We start from the raw sequence: 22,025 nt of genomic DNA on the forward strand, positions 1-22,025 counted from the left end.
CTTCCCATATAATTTTCCTGTTGCCTCCTAAAGAAATAAGGAAGACGAACAGACACAACAAACAAGTGCAAACAAATGAATAAATCTTAAAAAAAAAAAAAAAAGCATATGGAAATCCAAGTGAGAGAAAGAGATATTATTACTGGGATAATCATGAACCAAGGTGTGTCAACTGTAATGGGTACTGCTTATCTGGAAGATGCTATAGGGACATGTTATGTTTAGGACCTAACATGTGGGCCAGAGACAGAGAGTAGCCAGTGCCCATGCTCCTGCTTGAGGTCTAGGGAAATACAGGATGTCTGCTCCATACACAATGCCATGTTCTTTGCTGGGACAGCAATTCTTGATTCCAACTTAATATGCTGCTTATCTCCTAAGCCTAAAATTAGTTCAGCTGGGAGGGTGGCAGGTTGAAAGGGGTGGATATCACGTATAGAGTAAGGGGAGCTTAATCTAGGATAATGACCATGGGAAATAAGAGGAGGGGATAGATTTGAAAGCCTTCTTGGAAAAAATAACTGGCAGGACTTGACAACCAATTAAGTATAGCAGATGAGGGTTAAATGAAGTCAAGAAAGTTCCGAAGACGTTCATAGCATTGACCATCTAAACAGATGTATGATTTTATATTACTCAAAGGAGACACGTAATTTGGGGTTCTCAGTGACATTTCAATGATAGTAAATCTGTGGCATATTTCCATACCCTGGTTTTCTTGTCTATAAAATGGGGAAAATACCTAGCTGTTGTGAGGAGCAGAAACAAAGGCAACAATTACTATAAAATAATTTCCTCTAAGACTTTAGTGACTAAAAATGAATTTTTCAGTCAGAATTATGATTCTTTAATGGCTAAAGCATATGGAAAGATAATAATAGTAATAATAATGATGATGACAGCTAACCTTAATTGGACAGTCATTATGAGCCTATCACTGTAATAAGTGCTTTACCTGGACTATTTCATTTTAAATCGTTCAACATAAAGTAAGTCCTATTATTTTCCTTACTTTACAGATACAGAAATTGAGAAAGTCTGATGACTTATTCAAGAAACTGATCTGGGAAATAGAATAGCTTTTTCAAAGGTGATGGAAGAAGAAGAGGGGAGAATCCCCTGTTCCACACAATGCCCCTCTAAGAAAGACCCAGAGAAAACAAGTGGCTTATCTGGGGCAGGCTGCAGTTTTGAAAGTAGATGTATGCCACAAAAGCTTCTTTCCCTCTCTCTGGGAATTTGCACAGGCTGTTCATCCTACTTTCTTTCATCTGCTCAAACTTAGAAGTTCACTAAGACCAGACCAAGACCTACTTCCTCCAGCTGCCACCTCTCTACTTTTCCTGACTATCCATGGCATTTCTTGTGTGTTTAAATTTTGGCACTCTGCTCATGTCCTATTGGGTAGTCTAAATCTTGTCTCCAGAACAACTGCAAGTTCACTGAGGACAGGACAGGACAGTACTTGAAATAAGTCAAGGGCACAAAAATACTTGAGTTGAATTAATGCTACCTGAAAGCTCCCCCACCCCATGTACACGTGTTTTTGTAGTATGCTCTACTTACCTTGAGAAGCTTCTCTTGCATCTCAAGGGCTTTTCCTTCCCTCTGCTCTATCCAGCAGGAAAGAGTTCGTAGGGCAGCAGCCCGTGTTGGAATTTGAGGATCGTAAGCTGATAAAAGAACCTCTTGGAGCCGTTCTCTGGTTATGCTTCCAGATTCCTGGTCTGTAGTAGTGTTGGTCTCATTTACCTCCTCAGGAATGAGTGGAGGGTTAGATCTCAGGCCTGTCTGGTTGGATTTCTCACTGCTTTGCTGTTGTTCAAGGTGGCTACGTCCTCCGTCAGCGTGTCTTTCATAGAGGATTTGTTGCTGTTCTTCTCTTCTTCCTTCTGGATCTTTTTTGTTCATAGTACTTTGGGCAGCCATACTGACAGCCTCAGTGGAAAATGCTCCGTGGGTCGAGATGTTGATGCGGAGATCAACGGCAAGTTCTTGGATGACAGGGTCAGGGTATGTGTTCGAGACCTTCTCCAGCAGAGGCAGTAACTGCTTCAGGACAGCAAAATCACTTGACTTCAGCTACAAAATACAATTTAAAATGCCAAATCCAACTTAACATAGCAAATAGCAATATCACCTGAGCACAAGGAAATATATTCTTTTTTAAAGATGAAATAGACTTTACTTATTATCTTTTTTTTTTTTTAAAGATACATAGATCACAAAAAAACAAGGAAATATATTCTCAGTAAAAGGGGCAAGGAGCAAATTTTGTTCATGATGTAATCTGAGAGCATAGCCTGGGTCTAGCATTCAGTAATTATTTGTTGATAACTATAGCTAATTTTTTTTACTACTTACCATGTACAGGCACTTTTCTAAAAGAAATATATAAATACACACACATATATATCTGTGATATAGTTACTATTATCTACATTTTAAAAGCTTTTATTGTGATAACATATACACAACAATTTCCCATTTTAACCACTATTGTGTGTGAAAATCAGTGATATTAATTACATTCATGATACTGTGCTACCATCACCATCACCATTCATTACGAAAATTCTATTGGATACTAAACAATAACTCCTCATTGTTCACCCATTCCAGTCTCCCATAACCTGTATTGTAATTTCTATCTCTATGAATTTGCTTATTCTCAGTATTTCATATGTGTGAAATCATGCAATATTTGTCCTTTTGTGCCTGGATTAATTCACTCATCAGGATGTCTTCAAGTTTTGCCCATGTTATAGCATGTATCAAAACTTCATTTCATTTTATAGCTAAATAATATTCTATTGTATGTATGTACCACATTTTGTTTATTCATTCATCTGTTGACACGTTGGTTGCTTCTACCTTTTGGCTATTGTGAACAATGTTGCTATGAACGATGGTGTGCAAATATCTGTTCAAGTCCATGTTTTCAATTCTTTGGGGTATGTACCTAGAAGTAGAATTACTGTGACATATGGTAATTCTACTTACAGCTTCCCAGCAGCTGCATCATTTCACATTCCCATCAACAATGTATGAGGCTTTATTATCCTCATTTTAAACAGGGAAACTGAGCCACAAAACAGTTAAATAACATGAACAAGGTCACATAACTGGAAGACGGTAAAATGTGAACTCAAGAAGTCTGGTTCCAGAGCCCACAATCTTATCCAATACCCTATGCTGTCTCACTTGAATAAAGCTGTTCTTAACCATATGATCAAAGGTGGGTTCAGAGGACTTCCAGGGAAGACGTTGGAATAGGGAGCTCCAGCACTCAGTCCTTCCTCCAAAACAACACTATTAAACAGGCAGAAACTTTCTTTTTTTTTTTCTTTTAAGATTTTTTCCCCTTTGTTTAATTAAAAAATTTTGGAAACATTTATTAATAAGGTACATTTTTTAAAAATACACAGACGTGTTACCATTTACAGATCACAAATACAGATAAACTCCTCTCTTTTGTTGTTCTAGGATATTTCTTGCCCCTGATACCACAAATATTCCAGTCCTGTGAATTCCATCTTAGAAACAGAGGCATGGGGGCACTACAGCATAGTGAACAGAAAAACACATTTTTCATTATAATTTTTTTTTTAATCTCTCAAAAGATTTAAATCTGGGAAGCGGATGTGGCTCAAGTGATTGGGCTCCTGTCTACCATACGGGAGGGCTGGGGTTCGATTCCCAGGGCCTCCTGGTTCAAGCTGGCCTGAGCCACAGAGAGCGGTGGCCTGTGCCATGAAGGGCTGGCACAGCAAAATAACACAACAAAAAAAGAGGTAGAGGAGAGATAGTGAGAGACACAGCAGACCATGGCGCTGAGTTGCTCAAGTAATTGAATGCCTTTCTCTCACACCAGAGGCCCCAGGATCGGTTCCCAGTCCCACCTAAAGAGAAAGATGAGAAGAAAAAGACAAGCAGACATGGAAAGAACACACAGCGAATGTACACAGAGAGTAGTAAGCACAAACAACAAGGGGGGCAGGAATAAATATTTTTTTTTAATTGCTTTAAAAAAAGATTTCAATCTTTTTTTAAAATTGAGGTAAAAATCACATAGCATAAAATGAACCACTTAAAAGTGAATAATGGCATTTTGTACATTCATAATATTGTGCAATCACCACCTTTATCTAGTTCTAGAATGTTTCCATCATCCCCGAAGAATCCTGTACCCATTAAGTTGCCACACCTCATACTTACCCCCACCCGCTCAGCCCTTGGCAACCATCCATCTGCTTTCTGTCTCTCTGGGTTTACCTATTCCAGTCATTTCATAGAAATGGAATCATACAATAGGTGTCTGGCCTATTTCACCTAGCATGATGTCTTCAAGGTTCATTCACCTTGTAGCATGCACCAGCACTCTGTTTCTTTTTGTAACCAAACACTATTTCACTGTATGGATAAATACATTTTGTTTATGTCTTCATCCAATGATGGACACTTGGTTGTTTCTACTTTTGTAGTTATTGTGAATAAAGTTGTGTACATTTGAGTACAAATTAAATATCTGAGTCCCCACTTTCAATTCTTTGGAAGATACATTAAAGAGTGGAATTGCCAGGACATATGATAATTCTACATTTAACTTTTGAGGAATTGCCAAACTCTTTTCCACAAAGGCTGCACCATTGAACTTTTCATCAGCAATGATTACGTCACATCCTTACCAAGTTTTTGTGATATATATGTAAAATAGCTATTCTAGTGAGTGTGAAGTGCTATCTCACCATAGGGTGCTGGCTAATTACTTTTACAGACAACAGTTTACCTCCTTGAAAGTGTCCTGCAAAAGGCATCACCCCTCCATGAGAGAGGCTGGGACAGAGAGGCTAAGGTCAAGGGCCCACTGAAGGGCCCACAGATTCCACAGGTGGAAGCCAGCTCCTCATGGCCTCTTCCCACTGCCTTGCTTGCTGGAGAGCTGTCTCCAGCCATGGGACGGGCCTCCGAATGCTGGGGGCTAATGCTGAGGGCTGGTGTTCAAGGCTGGCAACTCCATTATATAGGACCACATGTACCATATCCTCAGTGAATGTGTACTACACTTCCAGAAGGTGAGTTTCCAAAACAGTTGCATCTTGTGGAAGGTGCCTTCCAGGGACACCCTGCCCAACAAACTGTCCCCATCGCTGGGTCAAATCTGCCTGGTCTTGAGAATGCCCACAATAGTGGCCTCAGACAGAACCACCCGGCCCTGCCGGTGCCGCTTGGGGCACCGTGGGCTGGGGGTGGGGGACTGCTGCTGTTGAAGAACTGCTGCGAGTTCTGAGAGGGCCTGTGGCTCTTGTCCCAGAACAGGTGATAGGTGGTGGGGCTCAGGGACACAAGGCTGGACTGGCCAGAGAAGGCCTCCTTGCTGGAGGTGAAGTTCTCATTGGAGCTGCAGTCCCAAAGATAGCCGTCCCTGCTGTCCTCCAAGCTGTGCGGGGGGGGGGGGGGGGGGGCGGGACGGGACGTGCAGAGCCAGGTGGTGAGGTGCCTCTCCTGCTCAGAGGTGCTCTGGCTCCACAACAGCAGGCCCTTGCTCCCCTGTCCCCATTCCACCATCATGCCCTTGACATAGATGGGGCCGCTGGTGTCACTGGCCTGGATCAGGTTGTCCTTTAGGAAGCGTGGGTTCAGCTACGCTTCCTTGTAGTCAAGCCTAACTGTAGCTGCTCTTGGAAGAGGGCACCCAATAGGGGGGCTCAGCACATCCCCCCCGGGTAAGCCCTGCATCCTTCTGGGCCTTCTTGTGCTCTATCTTCATGGCCTGGCTGCCCAGGGAGCTGATCTTTCTCAATACCCCTTTGTCACTGACCTTCACCAGGCCACAATCGTGGTGGAACTCGACATTAACATAGAAGGGCTTCTTGATGTCCACCGCCCTGGGAAGGCCATGGTCCTTCTGGATCCTCTTGAAATTGGACCTGGGCACCACAAGGCTGGTGAAGGGCCTGCCCCCAGTCCTCGCGGACCCTGGTCAGTGGGGGTGGTGACTCAGGGCCTGTGGGTGGCTGCAGTCCTGGCCTTACTCCGGGAGCCCTCCCCATCAGGCCAGGCCTTGTACTTGTGGCTGGCAGCAGGTCAGCTGGCTTCCCCAGATGCAGCACGGGCGCACAGGGCTCGGTGGTGCCATCAGGGGCTGCAAGGCACGCTGGAAGCCCCGCACTGCCAGTCTTAGCTCTTCTTCTCCTTGGTCAGCAGCTTCTGCAGGTAGATCACAGGCAGTGCTCCTGGTCCACCTTCTGCTCCACGCGCCGGATGGAGGCATTGCAGCACTCCAGCTGGAGCTTGATGTCGCCCTCTGAGCACAGCTCCATGCACAAAGGCTCTGAGTCTGGAAACTGCACCCTCCACACCTCCACCAAGCCCAATGGGGCCACTATGGTGGGACTGGCCTCACCTGCCCCAGGGCTGAGAGCCCTCACCTCAGCGGTGGCACAACGGCCTCACCAGGCCCAGTCACTGGGAGCCCTCTATATACTGGCAGGCAAACAATGCCGCCCCTTCTGGGCAGCAGGTGAGGTCGCCCTAGAAACTTTCTGAAACAACTATTTTGAAACTCTGGAGGCCAGAAGAACACCATACAGCATCCAGGGAAGAGCAGGAGGAAGAGGCTGATAAATCATAGTAAAGAACTATAAATTGCTCTCTCCATGAGTGGGCTACCAACACCCATCCCCAACTCTAGTGGCAGGCAGAGTCCAATCCTGGGCTAGAAGGTGGTAACAGAAATGGACATAAACATCCTCTTCCCAGGAATGGAGGTAGCTCAAGTAGTTGAGAGTGCCTGCTTCCCATCGAGGAGGTTCTGGGTTCAATCCCCAGTGCCTCCTAAAAAGAAATGCTCTTCCCCAAGAAAAGAGGCGTACAAGCCAATCAATGAACACAGCTTTTTTTTTTTTTTTTTTTAAAGATTTATTTATTTATTTAATTCCCCCCCCTCCCTGGTTGTCTGTTCTTGGTGTCTATTTGCTGCATCTTGTTTCTTTGTCCGCTTCTGTTGTCATCAGCGGCACGGGAAGTGTGGGCGGCGCCATTCCTGGGCAGGCTGCTCTTTCTTTTCACGCTGGGCGGCTTTCCTCATGGGCGCACTCCTTGCGCGTGGGGCTCCCCCACGCGGGGGACACCCTTGCGTGGCACGGCACTCCTTGCACGCATCAGCACTGTGCATGGCCAGCTCCACATGGGTCAAGGAGGCCCAGGGTTTCAACCGTGGACCTCCCATATGGTAGACGGATGCCCTAACCACTGGGCCAAAGTCCGTTTCCCTGAACACAGCTTTTGATTGGAGAATTTACCCACCCCTGACAAAGGCAGCAATAGCCATTGTTTCAACTCTCCCCAGACAGGGGAGAAGCAGTGAAGATTTAAAGACTCCTGGCTTCCTCAGTGTTGGTGCAGGGGAGTGGGAGAAGAGTAAGCAGAAGGGCTATATTTGCTGGGCAGGCCAAGAAAGGCCAGCTTGGGGAGTTATCAGAGAAGTTTTGGCACCCTTCCTGATCCCTTCCATAGGGCACTTTGGTGTGAGCTTGTGTTCTGTTCGTGGGTCCCTAGCCCTGTTTTGGCTGGGAAAGAAAGAATTGGGAGAGTCAGCCCCAGGGTGACTCTCATCCCAAAATTTGCCCTCCAGGTAAAAGCAGTATAAGACAACAAAAGATGTATGAAAAATTGTAGAAGTGGACAGTCTGGGACAATTGTCTGCTAGCTTTTTTTTTTTTTTTAATTGAGGGTTTCAAGAGCAGAATGGAACTGGCAAAAGAAAGAATCAGTTGAACTTGAAGATAAGACATTTGAAGTGAGTCAGGCTGAGGAGCAGAAAGAAAAAAAAGGTTTTTTAAAAGCAAAAATAGACTAAGACAGCATGGGACACCATCAAATGCACCAAGATATGCAAAATGGGAGTCCCAGAAGGAGAAGAAAGAAAGGGCCAGAAGGACTATTCAAAGAAAGAATGACAGAGAACTTTCCAAACTTAGCAAAAGACATGAATATGTACACCCAAGACGTTCAGAAAACACCAAACAGAATGAACATGAAGAAAAATACACCCTGTCACATGTTGATTTCACTATCAAATGTAACAGATAAGGAGAGAGTTCTGAAAGCTGCAAGAGAAAAGAAACATATTATATACAAGAGAATCTCAACAAGATTGATTGTCTATTTCTCATCAGAAACCATGGAGGCAAGAAGGCAGTGGGTTGAAATAGTTAAAGTACTGAAGAAAAACAACTGCCAACCAAGAATTTTATATCTGGCAAGAGTCTCTTTCAAAAATGAGGGAAAGATTAAGAGATTCTCAGATGAACAAAAGCTGAGGGAGTTCATCACCACTAGACCTGCCCTAAAAGCAATGCTAAAGGGACTTCTTCAGACTGAAACAAAAGGACACTAGACAGTGTGTCAAAGCAGCATAATGATATAAAGACCTGTGATAAATGAAACGATTAATAATTATAAATGCCAGTATTATTGTTTTGTATTGTTTGGTGTATAACTCCACTTCTTACTTCCCACAGGTGCTAAGATGCAAATGCATAAAAAGTAATGATAAATCTAGGTTTTGGGGCATCAATATACAAAGATATGTGGTAACAAGTACAAAAAAATGGAGGGGACAGAAGGGTATAGGAAAAGTATATGTGCATGTTACTGACAGTAAGTTGGTATCAAAACAAATATAAATTGTTATATATTTAGGATATTAAATTTTAACCCAATGGTAAGAACATGGAAAACAGACGAAAAACACATCCAGATAGAAATGGGAAGGTACTCAAGACAGTACAATACAAGAAAGCAATAAAAATAGAAGTAGGCTTTAACTGGAAGAGACAAAAAAAAAGGTGTCTTTCAAAGGCTAATAGCAAAATGGCAAAAGAAAGACCTGTATTATCAGTAATAATTTTATTGTAAATGGATTAAACTCTCCAGTTAAAAGGGAGAGATTGGCAGAATGGATAAAGAAGCATGGCCCATCTCTCCAAGGCAAACTCAGCAAATAAACTTATTACATTCCCTCCCCTACCTCTGCCCTGCCCCAGCATGGGAAATGACTCCCAGGGATAAGCCTCCCTGGCACTGAGGGATTAATACAAAATACCAACCAATGATGGATTTTTTTCTTTCTTTTTTTTTGCTTTTAATCAAGTTTCTCTTTTTTAACCTTTCAAAGTTGTTAAAACCTGACCAGAAGACATGAGCGTAGGGAACATAGTCACCCAACACTTTCATGTAAATCCAAACCTCAGACTCCTTTTGTGGAGTAAAAGGCCACTTGCTGTTTTTAAGTTCATTTCTGAGTCGCATAGATTATTTCCCCTTCTGCAGTTTTACGATTTCCTATACTCCCCCATTCAATCTTGGCTGCCACAACCAGACAGAAAGCGCGAGAACTTCTTTTTCTTGCATCTATAGTGGAAACCTTAGCAGCAGACATTAACTGCCAGTGATGGATATGGGAAAAGATCTTGACCAAAAGGGGGAAACATTAAATATGAAAGAGTTTTTATGGCTAAGAGATTTCAAAGTGAGTTGAGAGGGCATTTCAGAGGTTGCACTTATGAACGTCCCAGGCAGATCTCGCTAAATGCCACAGTAAATAAACCCAAAACAGAGGTGTTCCTGAAGGCTCTAAGGACATCTGGACACTATAGTCAAGACATACAACCCCATGAAATCAGCACGCTATCGGTAGGCCTTATCTTGTAATATATGATACCCTATTTCCCCAATGTAACAGAGTTAGACTCATTTATAATTTCCCTACATGTGATTTTTCTAACCCTTTTATTTGAACCTATAATTAGCACTATACCTGTTAAATATATGCCCCCCACAAACTTAAATCTTAGGTTTCTGCATATGCCATTGAGCCCTAAATCTCAGAAGAGTTGAGGCAAACACTTACTCTCTAGTTCATCAGACTCGCCCAGGACAACTAACAAAAAGATGATGATGGACAGCCCCCATCCCCCCCACAAAAAAAACAGGGAGTATCTACAATTGCAAACAAAACAGTTTCTTCCATCTGTCCCATAAGATCTAATGCCCCCTCAATCAGAAGCAGAGTGGGATCACCATCCCAAAATCCTCAGGATTGAGGAATAAACAAACTTATGGGGGGAATACAACCATGGACCAAAATAGACTTAATATTATTGTAGTAATGGAAGAACTTGTAACATTGATATAAAGATAATGGTTACCAGAGGTTCTGAGGGGAGGAGGAGGAAAGAATAAGTGGAACATGGGGCATTTTTAGGACATTGGATTTGATCTGCATGTTATTACAATGATGGATATAGGCCTTTATACATTTTGTCAAATTCTATAAAACTGTACAGTGAAAAGTGTAAACCATAATGTAAACTATAGACCTTGGTTAGTAGCAAAGCTTTAATATTTGCTCATCAATTGTAATAAATGTGCCACAAGGATAGAAGATGTTATTAACAGGGGAAAATGTGAGGGGTGGGGTGGGGTATATAGGAATCCCCCATTGTTGTTTTTTCAATTTCTTTCCCCCAACCCCATGTTGTTAGCACTGTCTGTGTCTGTTCATCTTCCTTGTTTCTTTAGGAGGCACTGGAAACCAAACCCAGGATTCCAATGTGAGAGGGAGGCACCTAATCTTTTGGGCCACGTGTTTCCTGCTTTGTTGTGTCTCTCATTATGCTTTTTTATTTTTTGAAGATTTTACTTATTTATTCCCCCCCCCAATTGTCTGCTCTCTGTGTCCATTCGCTGTGTATTCTTCCGTGTCCGCTTGTATTCTCATCAGGCAGCACTAGGGATCTGTGTCTCTTTCTGCTGCGTCATCTTACTATGTCAGCTCTCCTTGTGTGTGGAACCACTCCTGGGCAGGCTGTGGTTTCACGCAGGGTGGCTCTCCTTGTGCAGGAGCCACTCCTTGCATGGGGGGCACCCTTACATGGGGGCATCGCTGCATGGGCTGGCACTCCTTGAGTGCAGCAGTATTGTGCTTGTGCCAGCTCACCACACCAGTCAGGAGTCCCTGGGTATTGAACACTTGGACCTCCTATATGGTAGGCAGATACTCTGTTGAGCCATATCTGCTTTCCTATGCTTTCTTCTTGTGTCTCTTCTTGCGTTATCCTGATGTGTCAGCTTGCCATGCCAGCCTGTTGCATCAGCTCGCTGTCTTGCTCATCTTCTCTTAGGAGACACTGGGAACCTCCACTCCCTGCTTTGTTGTGTCTCTCATTGTCTTTCATCTTGTGTCTCTTCTTGCATTATCTTGCTGCATCAGCTTGCCACGCTTGCTTGTTGCGCTAGTTTGCTGTTTTCTTTAGGAGGCACTGGGAACTAAAACAGGGACCTCCCATGTGTTAGGTGGGAGCTCAATAGCTTGAGCCACATCCACTTCCCTCCCTTATATTTTCAAAGTAACTTTTTAAAAAAGTTTATTTATTTCTACTCCCTTCCTCCACTGCCTGCTCTCTGTGTCCATTCATTATGCTCTTCTGTGTCTGCTTGTATTCTCATTAGGCAGCTCCAGGAACCGATCCCAGGACCTTTTGGAGTGAGAGAGAGGCAATCATTCTCCTGCACCACCTCAGCTCCCTGGTCTGCTGCGTCTCTTATTATCTCTCCTCTTTGTCTCTTTTTGTTGTGTCATCTTGTTGTGCCAGCTCTCTGTGTGGGCTAGTACTCCTGCATGGGGCAGCACTCCACATGGGCCAGCTTGCCTTCACCAGGACATCGAACCCTGGACCTCCTATATGGTAGATGGGAGTCCAATTGCTTGAGCCACATTTGCTTCCCCAAAGTAACTTTTATGCAATGTAAAACTTCTCTATAAATAAAGTTATTATACGGGGGGAAAATCATGGCAAGACACTCACCTTAATGCCAATGATACAAGTAATTTGACTGTGAAAGGATGAGAAAATATATATCATGCAAGTAGGACCCAAATGAGAGCTGGGAAGGCTACACTAACAACACATAAAATATACTTTGAGTTAAAAACAGTAATGAGGGATAAAAAAAGAACAACTGCATACTGATAAAGGGGACAATTTGAAAGGAAGATGCAACAATTATAAATATCTATGCACCTAACAGCAGAGTCCCAAAATACATGTAGCAAATACTGACATACTTGAAGGAAGAAACTGATGGTTCTCCATTAATAGTAGGAGACGTTAGCACACCACTCTCAATAATGGATAGAACATGTTGTTCAGAAGCTCAATAAGGAAGTTACAGACTTGAATGATACCTAGCAGACGTATATAGAACACTGCATCCCATGAAAATAGAATATATATTCTTCTTGAGTACACATAGATATTTCTTCAGGATAGATTATCTGTTGGGTCACAAAACAAGTCTCAATAAATTAAAAAATATTTAAGTCATACAATGCATATTCTCCAACTGCACCAGAATAAAGTTAGAAATCAGTAACTGAAAAAGAAAGGGAAAATTCACAAATATGTGGAAATTAAACAACATATTCTTAAACAACCAATGGGTTTAAGAGGAAATCAAAAGCAAAATCAGGAAATATCTTGAGGTGAATGAAAACAAAATTACAACATACCAAAACCTATGGGATGTAGCAAAGGCAATGCTGAGAGGGAAATTTATAGTTCTAAATACTTACATTAAAGAAAAAGAAAGACTTCAAATCAGGGACCTACCTTAAAACAAGAAGAACTAGAAAAAGAAGAGCAAATGAAACCCAAAGCAAGCAGAAGGAAGGAAATAAAGATTTGAGTGGAGATAAATGAAACAGAAACAAACAAACAAAAAACAATAAAATCAACAAAACTAATAAATAAAATCAACAAAACTTTAGCTAGACAAAGAAAAAAAGAGAGAGAATACAAATAATGAAAATCAGAAATGAAAAGAGGGACATCTGCTGAAATAAAAAGGACTGTAAGCGGATACTATGAACAACTGTATGCCAATTAATTAGATAACCTAGATGAAATGGAAAAATTCTTAGAAGTACACAAACTGCCTACATTGTTTCAAGAAGAAATAGAAAATCTCAAGAAACCAATTACTAGTAAAGATAATGAATCAGTAATCAAAAACCTTCCAACAAAGAAAAAGTCCAAGACAAGATGGTTTCACAGGGGAATTCTACCAAACATTATAAGAAAAGTTAACTCCAACTCTGCTCAAACTCTTCCAAAAAATGAAGGAGGGAACACTCCCTAACTCATTCTAAGAGGTCAACATCACCCTCATACCAAAGCTGGATAAAGATACCACATGAAAAGAAAACTACAGGGCGGCGGACTTGGCCCAGTGGTTAGGGCATCCATCTACCACATGGGAGGTCCACGGTTCAAACCCGGGGCCTCCTTGACCTGTGAAGCTGGCCCATGCACAGTGCTGATGCGCGCAAGGAGTGCCCTGCCATGCAGGGGTGTCCCTGCATGGGGGAACCCCACGCACAAGGAGTGCGCCCCGTAAGGAGATGCCCAGCACGAAAGAAAGTGCAGCCTGCCCAGGAATGGTGCAGCACACACGGAGAGCTGACACAACAAGATGATGCAACAAAAAGAAACACAGATTCCCGTGCCGCTCACAACAACAGAAGCAGATAAAGAAACGGTAGGAAATAGACACAGAGAACAGACAACTGGGGTGGGAGGGGAAGGGAAGAGAAATAAATAAATCAATCTTTAAAAAAAAAAAAAAAGGAAAACTACAGACCAATCTCTTATGAATATAGATGCAAAAATACTCAACAAAATACTCACAATTTGAATTCAACAGCATATTATAAGAATTATATACCATGATCCAGTGGAATTTATCCCTGGTATGCAAGAGTGGCTCAACATAAGAAAATCAATTCATGTAATACACTACATTAACAGAATGAAGAAAAAAAAAAACGTGGCCATCTCGATGCAGAAAAGGCATTACAAGATACAGCACCTTTTCTTGATAAAAAACACTTAGAACACTAGGAATAGAAGGAAATTTCCTCAACATGATAAAGGGCATATATGAAAAGCCCACAGCCTGTATCTAGTGAGTGGTGAAAGACTGGAAGCTTTCTTTGCCTCTAAGATAAGAACAAGAAAAGAAGGCCCACTGTCATTATTGTTATTCAACACTGTACTGAAGTTCTAGCCAGAACAAGTAAGAAAAAGAAATAAAAGGCATCCAAATTGGAAAAGAAGCAAAATTTTCCATATTTACTATGTTAACACTATAAGATATTAATATCAGACAAAAAAAAGTATACTAAGTGAAAGAAACCAGACACAAAGTACTACATATTGTATGATACCAATTATATAAAATGCAAATATAAATCAGTTTATAAAGATGGCATTAGATTAGTAGTTATGTAGAGCTGAGGAAGGACTGCTAAGGGATGTGAGGTTTTTCTTTTTGGAGTAATGAAATTGTTCTAATATTTTTTGTGGTTATGAAAACACAACACTGTGATTATACTAAAAGCTACTAATTATACACTTTGGATAGATTGTATGGTATATGACTATATCTCAATAAAACTGCTTAATAAATAAATAATAAATTGTGCAAGAAATACCAGATATGTACAGCAGGGGAAGCATAAAGATAGAAATGTGAAGAATTTTCTTGTTAGTTTGTTTTTTATTATTATTACTGAAGTAATGAAAATGCTCTAGTGATGATTGATGTGATGAATGCACAACTAGGAGATTATACCAAATACCATTGATTGTACACTATGGATGAACTGTATGTTTTATTAATATACATCAATAAAATTGATTTGGTAAAAAAAAAAAAACTTGCCTATTTGCAGATGATGGGACCCTATATACAGAAAATCCTGAAAAGGTCCTAGAGCTAATAAATTAATTCAGTAAAGTGGCAGCGTATAAGATCAACACCCAAAAATCAGTAGTGTTTCTATACACAAGCAATGAACAGTTGGAAGAAGAAATCAAGAAAAAAAATTCCTATAAGCAATAGCAACTAAAAGGAGAAAATATCTAGGAATAAACCTAACCCAAGGACTTGTACACAGAAAGCTACACAACATTGCTAAAAAAAACTAAAGTAAGACCTAGAAAAATGGAAGGATATTTCATGCTCATGGATTGGAAGACTATATATTATTAAGATGTCGATACCATCAAAGGGGAGCATTTGTGGCTCAAGCAGTTGAGTGCCCACCTACCACACGGGAGGTCCCAGGTCTGGTTCCCAGTGCCTCCTAAAGAAGGCAAACAAGCAACAAGCAGACAACAAGCAAAAACAACAAACAGACAATGAGCAAAAAAAAAAAAAAAAAAAACGAGCAGGGAGCAGATGTGGCTCAAGCAGTTGAGTGCCCACCTCCCACAAGGGAGGTTCCAGGTTCAGTTACTGGTACCTCCTAAAGAAAAAGCAAGCAGACAATGAGCAAAAAACAATGAGTGCAAATAAAGAGCAGATGAGTGCAAGCAACAAACAAAAACAATGAGTAAACAAATGAGGTAGCTATCTCAGTGGGAAAAAAAATAAGCTAAACAAATGAAATAAGTCAACTCAGGGGAGCCAATGGGCTCAGATTGAGTACCAGCTTCCCACATATGAGGTCTGGGTTCAATCCCCAGTCCTGGTACCTCAAAAAACAACAACAAAAAAAAAACCTACCTATAGCAATTTATAGATTCAATGCAATCCCAATCAAAATTCCAACAACTTTCTTGGCAGAAATGGAAAAGCCAATGATCAAATTTATATGTAAGGGTAAGAAGGAAGTTGGAGGACTCACACTTACCAATTTTAAAACTTATCACAAAGCCAGAGCAATCTGAACAGCATGGTACTGACCCAAGGACAGACATAAAGACCAACGGAATAGAATTGAGAGCTCAAAAATCAATCTTTACATTTATGGCCACCTGATTTTTGACAAGGTGGCAAAGGCCACTCAACTGGGAAAGAATCGTCTCTTCAACAAACAGTGCTGGAAAAAATTAGAACTCCATTTGCCAAAAAAAAAAAAAAGAAGGATCTCTACCTCACACCACCTATAAAAATGGATCAAAGACCTAAATATAAGAACTAGAATTACCAAACTCCTAGAAGAAAGTGTAGGGATGCATCCTCAGGATCTTGTGGTAGGCAATAGTTTCTTACTTTTTTCACCCAAAGCACAAACAACGTAAGAAAGAATAGAGAAATGGGACCTCATCAAAATAAAAAAACTTTTGTTCCTTAAAGGACTTTTTCATGAAAGTAAAATGACAATTTAAATAATGAGAGAAAATATTACAAAACCATGTATTCAATAAAGTATTAATATCCAGTATATATAAAGAAATTCTTCACCTTTACAGCAAAAAGACAACCCAATTTTTAAAAATGGGCAAAAGACTTGCAAAGAAGATATACAAATGGCCAAAAAGCACATGAAAAGATGCTCAACAACATTAGCCATCAGGGAAATGCAAATTAAAAGCACAATGAAGGAAGTAGATTTGGCTCAACTGATAGAGCATCCATCTACCATATGGGAGGCCCAGGGCTCAAACCCAGGGCCTCCTGACCCATGTGGTGAGCTGGCCCATGCACAGTGCTGATGCATGCAAGAGTGCTGTGCCACGCAGGGGTGTCCCCCACATAGGGGAGCCCCACGAGCAAGGAGTGCACCGCACAAGGAGAGCCCCCGGCCCGAAAAAGGCGCAGCCTGCCCAGGAATGGCGCTGTACACGCAGAGAGCTGATGCAGCAAGATGACACAACAACGAAAAAAGAGACACAGATTCCCTTGCTGCGGACAAGAATGCAAGTGGACACAGAATAACACACAGTGAATGGACACAGAAAGCAGACAATGGGGGGCGGGGGGAGAGAAATAAGTAATAAATAAAATCTAAAAAAAAAAAGCACAATGAGATCTCATTTCACACCCGTTAGAATGGCTGCTATTTAAAAAACAGAAAATTACAAATGTTGGAGAGGATGTGAAGAAATAGGAACATTCATTCATTGTTGGTATAAATATAAAATCATGCAGCCACTGTGGAAGACCGTTTGGTGGTTTCTCAGAAAGGTAAATAAAGAACTACCATATAACCTAGCAAAAAGAACTGAAAGCAGGAACTCAAACTGATATTTGTACACTGATGTTCATAGCAGCATTATTCACAATTGCTTAAAGAGATGGAAGCAACCCAAATTTCTAACAGCTGATGAATTAATCGATAAAATGTATTATACATGTACAAGGGAATATTATTCAGCTGTAAAAAGGAATGGAGTCCTGATATAGGGTACAACATGGATGAACCCTAAAAACATCAAGTTGACTGAAATAAGGACACAAATATTGTATGATCTCACTGATTTGAAACAATTAAACTAAGCAAATTCATAGAGTCAGAATCTAGAATATGGGTTACCAGGGGACTGGGTGGGGACAGGCGATGGGAAGTTAAGGCTTAAAATGTACAGGCTTCCTATTGAGAATGATGGAAAGGTTCTGGTAATAGATGGTGAGTGTGGTAGCACAACACTGTGATCACAATTAACAGCACTCAAATATATATCTGAATATGATTGAAAGGGGAAATGTTAAATTGTAAATATGATAACAACAAAGTTTTTAAAAAAATCTTGTAACAAATGTATTACACTAATGATGGGTGTTGTTAATGTGGAAAAGTGTGGAAGGGGAAGGGGGTGGAGCATATGGGAATCCCATATATTTTTTTATGTCACATGTATGTAATTTAAAACTTTGTTAAAAATAAAAAATTAAAATTTAAAAAAAATTTAAAATTTAAAAAGAAAACACAGAGGAAAAAAATGCATGGAACTATGCTACACAGTGAACCCTAAGTTAAACCCTGAACTTTAATTAATAGTAAACAATTATATAAATACGCTATCATCAATTTTAACAAAAGTTTACACCAATGCAATGTGTTTGTGGTGGGGCAGTATAAGGGAATCCTGTATTTCGTGCATGATTGTTCCATAAACCCACAATTTCTTTAATAAAGGGGGAAAAAGTGAGTGGTCAACATATATGAGCCCCGTAAGTCTGAAAGGGATTTGGGCAATATTGGAAAGGGGGAATTTCTCCTAAAAAAGTAGGTGAAAATTACAGAAAATTTTATTCTCTGTGGAAGCAGTGTTCTTCCAAGGACAAATGCCTTACTAAGAAATGTGCATGGGGAAGCAGACTTGGCCCAATGGATAGGGTGTCCGCCTACCACATGGGAGGTCTGCGGTTCAAACCCCGGGCCTCCTTGACCCTTGTGGAGCTGGTCCACGCGTAGTGCTGATGTGCGCAAGGAGTGCCGTGCCAAACAGGGGTGTCCCCCACATAGGGGAGCCCCACGCACAAGAAGTGCACCCCATAAGGAGAGCCACCCAGCATGAAAGTGCAGCCTGCCCAAGAATGGCGCCGCACACACGGAGAGCTGACACAAGATGACACAATGAAAAGAAACACAGATTCCTGGTGCTGCTGATAAGGATAGAAGCGGTCACAGAAGAACACACAACGAATGCACACAGAGAACAGACAACTGGGGCAGAGGGTGGGGGAAGGGGAGAGAAAGAAATAAAAAATAAATCTTAAAAAAAAAAATGTGCATGCACAGTCAACGGAAGAGCAAGCATCAGTGGTAATCCTGCTCTGTTTGAAAATACTTGAGAAACATTAAATGAGGCTTCATGAAGTCCTGAAAATTTGAAAACCGTGGAAATCTTTAAATCCTTTTTAGAATAAGGCAGGATATTACGGAATCATTCACTAACTCAGTTATCCAACCAACCATCAATTAACCAACTATCTGTTTTCTTAGGGCCTATGTAAAAGTCTTATGTTACACTGTAAGTCCTCTGAATTATTATTGTCCACTTTCCACACCACTCTCCTATCAAGGAAATGAAAACTTGAGGTAAATGTCACCACATACTCCCTAGAGATTTCTTTGTTTACATAACTAGAAAGTAATACAAACTCAATGTAAGGCAGAATTTCTAGCTTCCCAACATATATTAGTTCATCTTCATCTGTAAAACAACCTACCATTGTGATGTTACTATATTTTATGGAGAGAAGAGAATATGTATGTCAAGGGCAAAGATACAAGTTATCTAAGAAAAGGGTGAATTTTTTTCAGGAAACTATGTAAAACTAGAAAACACATTTTAGAAAAATTGTGCTAGTGGTATCATGCGAAACTTCACTCAGTGCCTCTTTAGTCTTGTGACCCTTAGTTTTTTTCTTTAAGCATCTAAATGGGAAGATCTACTTTTACACAGAGTCTATACAGCCTCTCTTTTGCCTTTCTATCATATACAACAATTTCTTCTAAAAAAACAACCATCTTTTTTCCTGTTGTCAAACTTCTTTGTCTTTGTGGTACTTATTTATTCAATTGGGTAACTTCTCCAGCCACCACGGAGAGCTAGGTAGATTCTGCATCAAATAGTTTATAAGCAATTAAAGTTATACATTCTTTCAGCTGCATAAACCTACAGATTTCCCACTGTGAGAACATTGGGGAAATCTAAGTCTATAGGTGCCAACTATTCATAAATGCTTAAAAACATGTTTGAGGTATGAAGTCATATTTTGTTAATGTAAGAAAACTGAAAGAGTAAATGGTAAATTATTTTACAAGGATCAGGGAGAGTTGCAATCAGAATGGAGGACTGATCGCAAGCCCTTATTTTCACTCCTTCTGCTGTCACTACTTTCAACATACATCTCATATCCAGATCTCAGAGTTCTGTTAAAAGCCCTTAGGTCTGAAGAAGGAACCCACAAGAGAATGACAGGTTCCTTTATCTGACTGCATCTCTTCAAGAGTTTCCTGAATGCTTTAGGGAAGAGCAGAGCCTCATCAACCCACATCTATCATTCCTTTCAGCAGTGGTGGAGAAAAAGTTAGAATGTAAGTTTTTCTAAATTTCTGCAAATTCCAAAATTTGTTTTAAGTACCTGGGGATGAGACTAGTAGGGCAGGGATTGAGGATGGTGGTGGTAGAGAGCATGCTTACTAAAGAAGCATGTCAGGGGGGTGACAGAGAGCAGAGGGCATGTGTACATTGAAAATGCCTCACACAAGCCTTTTTCTGGGCAGATTTACAGAAAAATCATGCAAATTATATAATTGATTTCCCATTTACCTCCCCCTGGCACAAACAGTCTTCCCTATTATTAACATTTTGCATTAATGTGGTAACTTTGTTACAATTGATGAACGATTTTATCCTAATTATACTATTACCTATAGTCCATAGTTACTTTGGGGTTCACTGTGTTGTACAGTTCTATGGTTTTTTAAATGTTTATTCTAGTTATGTGTGTGTGTGTGTATGTATATACATATACATGCACCTAAAATTCCCCCTTTTAACTACATTCAAATACATAATTAAATGGTGTTAATTACATTCGCTTGTTGTGCTACTACCACCACCATCCATTACCAAAACTTTCCTATCACCCCAAACAGAAACTTTGTACCCCTTTCCAGAGGTTGTTAACCTTTTTTTGTTCCATGGACCCCTTCACCAGTCAGGTGAAAACCAAGGACCCTTACTAAGTCCACACATACTGTGTATTATTTAATAAATATATCACACCCTCACCAACATGTCCCTACAAAAATAATGTTTTTTGCATTTAAATTCAAGCTCATGGACCTCTTGTTAAGAACCCCTGCATTAAACATTAACTCTCCATTTCCTACCCCTATCCTTACCCCCAGTAAACTGTATTCTGACACTATGAATTTCCTTATTGTAATTATGTTTCAGTTTGGCAATTCCGCAGAAAGTTAAGGGTCATACTGCTACACAACCTGGCAATCCCACTTCTAGGCATATAACCAAAAGAATTGAAAGCAGGGACTTGAACAGATATTCACAACATGTGCCTATAATTAACATCACTGAAGTAAATATTTGAATGTAGTTAATAGGGGAGAATTTTAGAGTGCACATATGTTATTAGAATAAAAGTTTAATAAAAAACAACACAGGGCTGTACAACAAAGAAGAGTGAAATTTGGTATAAACTATACATTATAGTTTATAGTATAATAAGGATAATATTGTTTTGTCAATTGTAATAAAGTTACCATACTAATGCAAAGTGTTAATAATAGGGAAAACTGTGTGTGTGTGGGGGGGTTATAGGGTATCTCTGTATTTTCTGCATGATTTTTTGGTAAACTTAGAACTTCTCTAAGGAAAAAAAATACAAAAAATTTTTAATAAAACTTTAAAACAGTCACTATGAAGAGAAGCCTAAGGAGACATGACTACTAAATACAATGTGGGGTCTTGGATGGGATTCTGGAACAGTAAAAGGACAGCAGGGGAAAACTGAGTATAAACTGGCACAAACTCTTTGAGAAACTGGCAGTTTTTCCTAAAGCTAAACATATACATACATTATGACCCAGGAATTTCACTTTTATGGGTATATTCCCAAGAGAAATAAATGCATATCGTCACCAAAAGACAGGAATGAAAATATTCATAGCATTCAAAAACTGTAAACAGCCCAAATTTTCAACAATAATAAAGTGAATAAATCTAAATGTTTTCTCATTATCTATAACAAATGTTCCTCAACAATGTAATGTGTTGTATTGAGGGGTGTTGTATTGGAATTTTGCACATTGTACATGATTGTTTTGTAAGTTCACGACTTCTCTAATAAAAATATATAATAATAATAAAGTGAATGAATAAACTGTGACAAAGGCACATAATGGAATTCTATACATCAGTGAGAAAGAATGAATGACTGTTACATAAAATAACATGGATGGCCCTCACAAACCACTGTTGAATAAAAGAGGCCAAACACAAAAGAGTAAATATGGTATGATTCCATTTATATGAAGTTCAAATGAGGCAAAATTAGTCTATGATGATAGAAGTCAGAATATTGGTAACCTTTGTGGGGATAGCAATGGATGTTGACTGGAAAGAGATACTTGGAGACTTCTGGGATGCTGGAAATTCTATCTTGATCTGGGTGGCAGATACATGCATCCATAGCTA

At 40.2% G+C, this 22,025-nt stretch overlaps 1 protein-coding gene across 6 annotated transcripts in view; it reads right to left on the reverse strand.

Moving 5' to 3' along the window:
- TANGO6 (transport and golgi organization 6 homolog) overlaps window positions 1-22,025 on the reverse strand; it is a 279,753-nt gene that overhangs the window by 163,633 nt on the left and 94,095 nt on the right. For all 6 annotated transcript variants that reach the window (XR_011646283.1, XM_058279794.2, XM_058279795.2 and 3 more), the window contains exon 13: window positions 1,567-2,082. Coding sequence is in view for 5 of the 6 variants with exons in the window: in XM_058279794.2 (XP_058135777.1) it covers window positions 1,567-2,082 (516 nt within the window). In the remaining variant the exon portion in view is untranslated. The remainder of the gene's footprint in view (window positions 1-1,566; window positions 2,083-22,025) is intronic.

The sequence above is a fragment of the Dasypus novemcinctus genome, chromosome 18 (assembly GCF_030445035.2).
Source record: "Dasypus novemcinctus isolate mDasNov1 chromosome 18, mDasNov1.1.hap2, whole genome shotgun sequence".
Lineage (NCBI taxonomy): Eukaryota > Metazoa > Chordata > Mammalia > Cingulata > Dasypodidae > Dasypus > Dasypus novemcinctus.